The 10,544-nt window shown below is 38.6% G+C and overlaps 1 protein-coding gene across 1 annotated transcript in view; it reads left to right on the top strand.

Moving 5' to 3' along the window:
* The window catches only part of LOC107574287 (anoctamin-9-like), a 25,181-nt gene extending 19,703 nt beyond the window's left edge, over positions 1 to 5,478 (top strand). The window contains exons 20-24 of the mRNA XM_016260732.1: positions 2,809 to 2,956; positions 3,055 to 3,177; positions 4,833 to 4,926; positions 5,019 to 5,131; positions 5,295 to 5,478. Of these exons, the coding sequence (XP_016116218.1) occupies positions 2,809 to 2,956; positions 3,055 to 3,177; positions 4,833 to 4,926; positions 5,019 to 5,131; positions 5,295 to 5,397 (581 nt within the window). The 3' untranslated portion in view covers positions 5,398 to 5,478. The remainder of the gene's footprint in view (positions 1 to 2,808; positions 2,957 to 3,054; positions 3,178 to 4,832; positions 4,927 to 5,018; positions 5,132 to 5,294) is intronic.
* Positions 5,479 to 10,544: the final 5,066 nt, after the last annotated feature.

The raw sequence follows: 10,544 nt of genomic DNA on the forward strand, positions 1-10,544 counted from the left end.
TCACAATTAAAAGAGCCAAAGACTTAAACTACTTCAATCTGTGTGCATTGAATTTATTTAATACACGAGTTTCACAATTTGAGTTGAATTACTGAAATAAATGAACTTTTCCACGACATTCTAATTTATTGAGATGCACCTGTATTTTATGTTCCGTCCATTGCCAATCGCTGCTATTAAGAGAGTGAATCCTGCATAAATATGCGGATGTCATTCCTGAAACTTTGCAGGGTGTAGCCTGTGTTTGAAAACGACAGTTTCATACAAATTCTGAACGGATTATACCCTAGAAAGTGCGCAAAGCGCGCTCCCTTTATCACTAAAAAGCGTCACTCATCTTCCGTTATAATCAACGAAGCTCTCTAAACTGCACAATGAATCTCTTATTTACATCGTGTCTGCACTTAGTCATGTGATGTTACACTAGCGTGCAAAACTGCACTTAAAAACGGCGGCGCTCGCCGCTTTCAGCGGGGAGTGAATTCTGACAAAACGTTTCTGATTGGCCATTGCGTTCAAGAACTCAACAGATATGTCTGTGATTGGTCACATTGCTCAGCGCTGCAAAAACAGGTTGAGGGTATTTTAGCGCTTGGCTAAGCACTCCAATTGCAGCGGGCCGACATCAGGGACTAACAATTTGCCCCCTCCCCCCTCTAATATCGCCCATGTATATGACCGTAGTTATTAATGTTCTGCATTTCTGTTTTGAGCTGCAAGCGCTGAAGATGAACAGTAGAATTAAGTATTTGATAGCAGGATTTTAATCAATGGGATTTAACTTATCATTTATCTCATATAGAATACACTTTGTTATTTATACAACATACCATTACGACTTATAGGCTATCTACACAAAATGCCCCGAATGCATGAACGTGTGCGCGGCTCTGAATGAACTCCTTTTTGTAGACGCGTTCTTCACGCAACAACGTGCAGAAACACGGCAACTAAACTCTAAAAATTCACAGCGTTTTATTGTAATAGTGTTCTCATTATAATGTTATGTGTATGACAGTCCCAGTCATAGTTATTAATATTCTGCATTGCTGTTTGTCCTGCTCGCGCTTAACGCTGAAGAGATAATCACTGTAGTACTACAATGAAACGCTTTACTTCAGCGCAACCAAATGCATCTTATGCAAGATAAATAATATATACATGATATATATAAACTGGTTGAAATGTTTTGAAATCACTTGTACCCTACCTCATCGAAAAAATCCAGTCTTTCACTCTGCCTGTGTCAATTTGAGTCGTGTTAAATATTTAAATCCCTGACGCCAAGATGCTTCTCTGTCGGTCATTATGGAACTGAAAAATATTTATTATTTGAAGCTTATTTCTTTTCAGATTCTTATTTACAGCATTATTTTAATAGGCTGTATATTAACTTTGGGAGAAAACCGGTAGTTCTATGTGAAATCAGACATTTGAGCACCCCCTTATAGCCAAAATGGCATGATTATAACACCCCACGAATGTTCGGCTGTGAGATTGGTAGTCGAATCGGGCTCCTCCTGTCGAAGCTGATACGGGGCGAACGAGACGTGAGACGTGCGGATCCATCTGCAAAGCTTTATTCAAAGGTGTGGTCATAAAACAGGCAAGGTTCTGACAAAGGCAAACAGGTATACCGAGGGCAAGACAAAAGAGTAATCCAAAATGGGCGTGAGTCAGTTGACAGCGAATGTAATCCAGAGGGCTTGACGAGGGGAAATCCAATATTACGAGCAATAGTCCAGGCGAGGTGCAAACACAGTCCGAAACAGAAAGGCAAAGGGTTAATCCAAGAAACACAAACAAGAATAAGGTAACAGGCAATTACAAGACAAGACTAGACTAGACTAAGAACTAGCAACAAGGGCAGAAAACTGGCTCCGTAATGTAGCTATCACTAGGTGAGCGATATACCCTAAACAATACACGGCCATGAGAGAGAGGAATGTAGGGTGTGTGATTGGCTGCAGCCGTGTGCGTAATCAGAGTGAAATGGATTGTGGGAACTGAAGTCCAGGGTAAGTGTGACAGTCTGTGTAGTGTGAGAGTCCATGTGGGGGATAATGACCTCTGGTGGTGAACAAACGGAAGTCTATAGACCGGATTCGTGACAGAAGCATCGAATCGTTGACTATTCGGGGTCACCCCTAAAACCAACGCATATTCCGTAAGATTCGAAAGAATGCTTCTGGACACACAAATTGGAAATGAACAGTTGTGATACCTTGTATGGACAGTCAGTCATCTATATTGCAATCAGATATGCACAAAATTGTATTTGGGTTGACAGTCTGAAAGACTTAAGAAACCATGTTGATCAGTCAAGCCATTTCCGAATAACGCACAAATTAATTTGTCGAAGAACTCGCCAAAGTGGACGTGAGGCTATAGACAGCAACACTTTGAGCAACACATGATCTGAGGTAACCTGCACAGTTTCAGCACAGTGCCGCATAGTGGTCAGGAGATGTGAAAAATGGCTCTTTTTTGCTTATAACTTCTGAACTGTTTGGCCAGAAATCACAAGACTTGTCTCTGTACATTTAGTGCAGGGGGTGGGTGGGTTGAAACTTAAAGGTACACAGTTTTGTGCTTGGCCACATAATTGCTGCTTGCAGCTATATTTTAAGTTGGTTTTATCAGTTTGAACAGCACACTTCAGTGCAGATTATTTTAGGAATCTGTCACAGTATAATGCAACTTGGCAAAGAGACTTGAAATTGAAAGATGGCAGCAAACATCAAGAGAGGATGGAAAATGGTCATGGAAAAGATGTATATGTATATATAATTATTTTTATGATTTCAGGTGTTTGGACAGATGTGCTTGAGGTGATTGGTGTGCTTGCAGTCATTGCTAATGGACTGGTCATTGGTATATCCTCTGATTTTATTCCACGACTGGTTTACCAGTACTTATATGGGCCTTGTGCCAGTGGCAGTGCTACTGGCATTGAGTGAGTTGGACATGATATTTCACTACTGCGTGATCAATATATTTGCAGCAGCAAAAGTGCACAAGTGTGTCTTTTAATTTTCTTTGTGTTTTTCTCAGTTGTATGGCTGGATACATTAACAACACTCTGTCCATTGCTAATATAAGTGATGAGAGAGTCAGGGATGATTTCACAAGAGTTCAAATGGTCACTTACAGTGGCATAAATGTGACACACTGCAGGTAATATTACAATAACCCCTTATAACCCTTCAATCTATCTATCTATCTATCTATCTATCTATCTATCTATCTATCTGTCTATCTGTCTGTCTGTCTGATAACTAATGCATACATGTTTTAGGGGGTAAGACTATTCAATATAGAACCAGTATTATATATTTTGAGCAACATGAACATGACATAAGCAGTTGATAGTAGGAAAGAGCAGACAAATCCAAGGTTCTGTCATGAAACTCTAGATGGCACAGTCCGAAAGGTCAAACACAATCATTATCACATGGCACAGCTGATTGGTTCTTTTTGTATGAGCAGCCAATAGGCACTTTCTTGCCAGAGTAACTTTTTCATAGTTCCTAGAAATTTTGGTGGAAGTTCCCTCTTTTTGGCGTGTTCACACCGCAGGAACTACGAACGTATTTAGTTCTAGGAACTCCATTTGCGATCGGAGAAATGACAAGCAACAAGCGCTACTCTACACTGCTAAAAACTCGCGTTTGAATCATCAGTGGCAAATTCTTTAAATAAAAAAACGTACTTACAGTCTGAGAGTCAGAAAAGCCGGCATTGTAGTCTACTCTCCCAGGATCAGTAAACAGTCCTCCATAAAATGTGCTGCACATCTGAATATTTGGGTTGAACTGTTCTGGAACAGTGTTGTAAATACAACTTAACCACTGATTTCTAGTCTTGTTTTGGAAGACTAAACAAAGTAGTTTCGCTTTCACAACGAAACACACAGCGTCACACACGGCAGGCTAGAGTGAGCGGCGGCCGGCGTATTCGACGAAGGAGCGTCCGGCGGGCTTGCAGCAACCACATGTGACAACCCCGGGCTGGACTCTGCTTCGTCCACGGTGAAAGCCGATCCGGCGATCCACAGCGTGATGTTGATGTATTTCCTCAGCGATCAGCACGGATCAGCTCTAGGCATGACGAAGCGGATATCGTCCTCTTTTGGAAGACCAAACAAAGTAGTTTCACTTTCACAACGAAGCACACAGCGCCTTTACGACATGGTGGTGGCAACAACAATACTACACCGAGAATAAAAGTTACGCCTTCTTTCTTTGCGTGAACATTTGGGCGGCGTTATGCAAATCTTCCCACATAGTGAGGTAGACATGTGGGGGCGTGTTAGAACCAGCCGTTTTAGGTAGGCGTGGCTGAATCTTATCTTTTATAAAGAATATCTCTTTGGATTTGAGACTTTAGTCTTTGCAACTTTACAGATCTTCTTTATGCACCAAGAGCTTGTAACACTCCAAAGAGAAAGGAACAATTGAAATCACATCATATGACCCCTTTATCAATGTCATGTACATTACAATGCCAAACCCTCCAAGCGTTGTCATGATAGAACTGTACATAATCAGTTGCGTAAATGGACCAAACTTTGCACATAACAGCAATGAGAAAATGCTTTTATGTGCTTAAGTGACTAGATAATGTGGATGTTGAAGAAGTATTTTTGAGAATTTATATTATGATCTGAGAATTGTATCAAAATCGTATTTATCCATTAGACGGGACACTGTTTAATTTGGTGGTTCTTAGCTAGAATAAGCTATCAATATTCTGGCTTATCCAGTCTTAACAGCACCTCGAAACAGCTTCTAGTTAATGCAAGCTTTGACTTGGTATTGTTTTCATTTCAGCTACAGAGACTACAGAAGTAATGAAGACTTTAGTTTAACTAATCAGTTTTGGGTCATTCTGGCAGCACGATTAGTCTTCATCATTTTATTTGAGGTAATCTGACATACACAAGAACATGATTCAAGATACAGAATAATTACATTAAAATAATGACTAAATTCAATTCATTATCTCTCTTTGCCCAGCATGTAGTGGTGATATTTAAGTGTGTAGCAAGCTGGTTTGTCCCTAACTCACCACTGGATGTGAGAAATGAAAGACTGTATGATAAACTCAAGAGGCTTAAGGAAGAACTGAGGTCAGTAACATGAGTTACCAGTAATAAAACAAATAACACAGAATAAAACAAACAATGTAAATGGAGAGAGAGTAAATATTTCATATTTCAAGTTTTTGACAAGTTCTTTTAATGAGTGCATATTCAAGGTTTATATTTCTATTTATTTGTTTATTTTTTTCAGAGCTCGAAGAGCACAACAGGACACTTTGACCAAACTAAATGAGAATGGTAATGCAAAAAGAACATCAAAACAGAAAAAAGCAAATAAGCTAAATAGTATGTGAGGCAAATGAGATTCTCCTGCATACAACTCTTAGGTCCTCATTCTAGAAGACTATGAATTTTGATTGTTGCTAATTACCTTAGTTTGATAAAAAAAATAAAAAGTTTTACCTTTTAAAATGTTTTGTTTATCATGTATAAATATGTATACACTACTGTTCAAAAGTTTTGGATCTCTGAACGTTTTTTTTTTTGTTTTGTTTATGTTTTTAAAAGAAATATATTCTGCTCACCAAGGCTGCATTTATTTGATCAAGCGATGGAAAATTGCCACTAAAATATAGTAAAATTTAAATATTATTAAAACTTAAATTAGCTTTCTTCTATTTTAATACAGTTTAAATTGTACTTTATTCCTGTGTTGGGAAGCTGAATTTTCAGCATCATTACTCCAGTCTTCTGTGTCAATGTAACAATGTAAAAGTCTTTACAGTCACTTTTGAACAATTTAATGCATCCTTGCTGAACAAAGTATTCATTTCTTTCAAATCAATCAATCTTATTGACCCCAAGCTTTAGGTAGTTTAAATATGGAAATGTGAATATTTTGGTAAACTTTGTTGGTTGCACATTGTATATAATTTTGTATTTTTTTTATATTTTATTTTTTTAGCAAGTACCCCCATTTGTTGCTTTTTATAAGATGTATATAGATGTATTATTCTCATCATAAATGGCCTGAATATAAAATTCAATCATTTTGTTTAAAAAAAACTTTAATGAAGTTCATGCAAGTGCTGTGGTTTCTGTTCTGTCAGAATGTAATTGAATAAAATAAATGAAATTGACATCTTGACCTCTCAATCAATTTCACCACATTTTTCACATAAATAGATCAGAAATCAACGAAAGCAATGCCAATTTTATAGCAATATGCTTTTGACATTTTATTTTATCAGCAGTGCAATAGAAACATATGAAAGTATGAAGTATGAAAAGTTATATTTATAAAAGTGGCCAGGGTTGTTCAGCCAGTGATTTTTTTTATAGAGAAAGCAGAATTATAAATTTTCTCAATGCAAGTTGTGCCTCTTTTTTGCTGGATTTGTAGAATCTCCATAGTGTTCCTAGTTTGTTATATTTCATATCTCCCAGCTTTCATGTGTTGATGTTCATTCTTACATCCATTGTAGTCTTTGATGCCATATTTAAAATGCACACAGCATATCAACGTTTTTATGACTACTCCATCATTCCTTAAAACAAATAAACCAACACATTAGATAGATTTTGTGCACCTGAAGATTGCATTTCCATGCATGGCAGATGGAATCCTCTAGGGTACAGCTACTCTTACCATGAGTCGTTTTACATTTACATTTAATCAGAGAATCCAACGGCACTTACAAATGAGGACAATAGAAACAATCAAAAGAACAACAACATATCAGCAGTGGTTGTGCAGTGGAGGCTGCTTTAATACAAGTTTACATTCATTTCAAATCTGTACATATTAACAAAGAAAAATACATGTATTTTAAATAATTATTATTTCTGAACAAAAATCTTGCTCTTACCCTTAGTCAAGATAAATTCATAAGGCCTTTGCATCTTCTCCAAAAAATGTATTGTGACAGGAGTGGGATGCAGATGGGTAATTATGTCTGCAACCCACTTATTTGAAGCCTTTTTATCTTGCTTGCCAATAAATAGAATAGGCTTGTAACCCACTGCCTCAAGTTTCCACACCTGAAATGAACAAACGCAGTTCCTACACATTAGTTAAACCCACTGAATTATTATACATTAGTACTGTATAAAGCAATTTTATTTTAAGGTCATTTAATGGAGTGCAATGCAAGAAAATGAGCCCTTAATCTGTTTCATAAAGATTATTATTTGAGAAAAAACATTAATGCATCTTGTATTTTATACGATCAAAGTTCAATTTCAGATAAGGCCAGAGGTACTCTTTCAGTTTCTACCATTGCCAATATGACTGACTCATTATTTGACATATAACACAACTTATTGTTTCTCTTTAGCACAATTTAAAGATAAATAGTCTTCCTTGTATGAAATAAGACTAAGTTTATAAAGGCCACATCATACTGGTACTAGTCTATATTCACTGTGTGACAAACAGTTACACTTCAAATAACACTTATGAAAAATTAGCATTTTACTTACTGCAATACGGGCAGAATCAATTATACGCCCAGCATTTCTGCTTTTCATGACAGATTGCCTCCACTGGCAATCCAGTGAAATCACTTTGTCTTTTATTTTTTGTTTAGTAGACAGACTTCCAAAGCAGACATAACAACTTTTCCTGCTTGCCTGATTGGGAGTCTGGCCAGATGGGCAGGGCCTGAATTTGGGCCTTGTCATAACTTCACAAGAAATATACAGTAAAAATATACACGAAAACAAAAAACAGACGGACAATGTGTTAAAATAAAGAGAGTTTTTGTAGGACCTACTGAGAGAAACAAAGATGGACAGATACGACATCTACAGATGTAAACAGAGAGAGATAGAGAGAAAAGAGCGAGCGAGCTACAGAGAGACAAGTACAGGTTAACAAGACTTACGTGGCTCTTAAAAGTGCCTTTGTTGTGTGTGTGTGTGTGTGTGTGTGTGTGTGTGTGTGTGTGTGTGTGTGTGTGGGGGGGGGTAAAAATAAAGGAGAATGTTGAAAGCTGGCAAATTTGAAGGACCTCATAAGAGAAAAAACAAATATTCAGAATTGAACTCCTTACATATTTACCAGTATTTTCTTCATCCGTGCTGGCAGATTGGGCCGTTTTTGATTGGTTTGGAGTTGTACTACGTGGGATCAAATGGCCTTGGACAGCTGGAATTTGATATTTCTGTTGTACTCTTTTATTTCTTTAAGGCAAATGACAGACATGGGAAATAGTTTACAACGTAGCCTTCTTTAGAGAAGAACACTTCATTTGCTTTATTATGACATATTGAAAAATTGTGATGAGCCACAATATTATTGTCGCTATGAAATCATTTGTATGGTTTATTATTGGTAAGATTTGTGTGTCGACTATATAATTTTGTGTGGATTTTGAACAATTGCTGGAAAACACACCAATCTGGCAACACCGTTCTTCATCTGAACATTTATAAATGGCTAGTGTTGTGAGCTACTGTAATATGGGTAACTGAAAACACATCATAACTAAAAATGACGTCAGCGCCACTGATTAATTGATTTATTAATAAATAAATAAAAATAAAAACATCATTCAATCATTTAATCAATCAATAAATAAATAGATAAATAATAGGTTTGCATTTTAATCATTGATTAATAGGTTTGCGCTGATTAATCATTGTTTAACACACATTAATCACAGCACATTAAATACGTTTATCAACATCAACAAGCCTCTGACAAAAATACCAGCATTACCTATAAAACACTAAAAAGTGCATACTGCTGTTACTCGCGCCATGGAGCGGGAAATGTGGTTGATACCTGATTTCATGCTCATGTGAATCATCAAGTGAATGAAACAAGTTCCTAGCCCTCCCTCTAGCTCGCCTCATCGGCAACCTGTCAGCCCAACAGTCCCTTCAAGCCCTTCATCCCGAAGAAGTCTCCATATTCGCCGTTGTCCTCCTGTGCTGAACGCTGTTTCACAGACGGCACTGTGATATCAGACAGCCAGTGATTTTAAAAATAAAAAAATCAGTTGGAGAGCTAGGTAAATATGACCTGGGGGGCGCCAATTGACTCGCCCTGCCATAAATAATTCATTGTAGCCTATAAAACACTAAAAAGTGCATACTGCTGTTACTCGCGCCATGGAGCGGGAAATGTGGTTGATACCTGATTTCATGCTCATGTGAATCATCAAGTGAATGAAACAAGTTCCTAGCCCTCCCTCTAGCTCGCCTCATCGGCAACCTGTCTGCCCAACAGTCCCTTCAAGCCCTTCATCCCGAAGAAGTCTCCATATTCGCCGTTGTCCTCCTGTGCTGAACGCTGTTTCACAGACGGCACTGTGATATCAGACAGCCAGTGATTTTAAAAATAAAAAAATCAGTTGGAGAGCTAGGTAAATATGACCTGGGGGGCGCCAATTGACTCGCCCTGCCATAAATAATTCATTGTAGCCTATTCTTTTTTATTACTATTTATAGTCGTTGCGGTATGCTTCCCTAACACGTCAAATATCAACGCAGCGGGCTCCGGTCAGAAGTCTGTGGGATTCCCTGCACGTTGAAAAATGACACCAAAGGGGTACCCAGTGCGTTAAAAAATGATGCCAAGGGATCCTGACCAAGCATCCATATGTGACGAGTTGGGAGTGAGAACGTGTTGTCTGGACATATATCGACGAGTGAAATAAACACTGCAAGTCGAGCACCTGGTTTCTGAATCCAGCAGAGGGGGTGTCCATCGAGGACCCACCCTAGAAAAAGGACAAAAACACACAGGTCCCAGGAAACACTGCAAAGAAAGCTAGCAGAAGGATTATACACACAACCACCAGCGCATTAAATACACACACACATATACAGTATATATATATATATATATATGAATGAATGAATGAACGATGCATTTATATAGCGCTTTATTGTGTATTGTTGTACACCCAAAGCGCTTTGCAATCATTATTAAAAAAGAAAAACTGAAATATCACATGTCAGTAAGGTGGTCACTATGAAGCCATAGAACCAACCAAACATCATAGGTCCAGTAGGAGACTGTAATACAGGAAGTTCCCCCCTAACTTCGGTCAGGTGGAGAGATGTTGGTTACAGGGGAATTAGGAAGGGGAAGATAAGGGCAGATGTTAAACCCCCTGAGGGAAATGAGTAGATACTCAAGTATCACTCTGATCCGGACGAAAGCGCTGGCGCCTTGTCTGGATCACATCCCTAAGGTCTTGCCTACCTCCCTTTGACCCGCCTTCGCCTCCCTGAACTTCTCGACCACCGTCTCAACGGAGGTACCAAATAGTTCAGAGGACGAAACTGGGGCATCGAGAAGAAAGCCCCTTTCTTTCCTCCCGATGTCTGCCAGGTTCACCCACAGATGTCTCTCTGTCACTACCATCGCCGCCATGGATCTGCCCATAGCAGAGGCGGCCTGCTTAGAAGCACAGAGAGCGAGATCCGTGGTGCGGCGCAACTCAGCTACCTCATCAGGAGAAAGGCCCTCGCCTTTATCCAGGTCTTT

The sequence above is a fragment of the Sinocyclocheilus grahami genome, unplaced genomic scaffold (assembly GCF_001515645.1).
Source record: "Sinocyclocheilus grahami isolate Dianchi unplaced genomic scaffold, SAMN03320097.WGS_v1.1 scaffold2171.1, whole genome shotgun sequence".
NCBI lineage: Eukaryota > Metazoa > Chordata > Actinopteri > Cypriniformes > Cyprinidae > Sinocyclocheilus > Sinocyclocheilus grahami.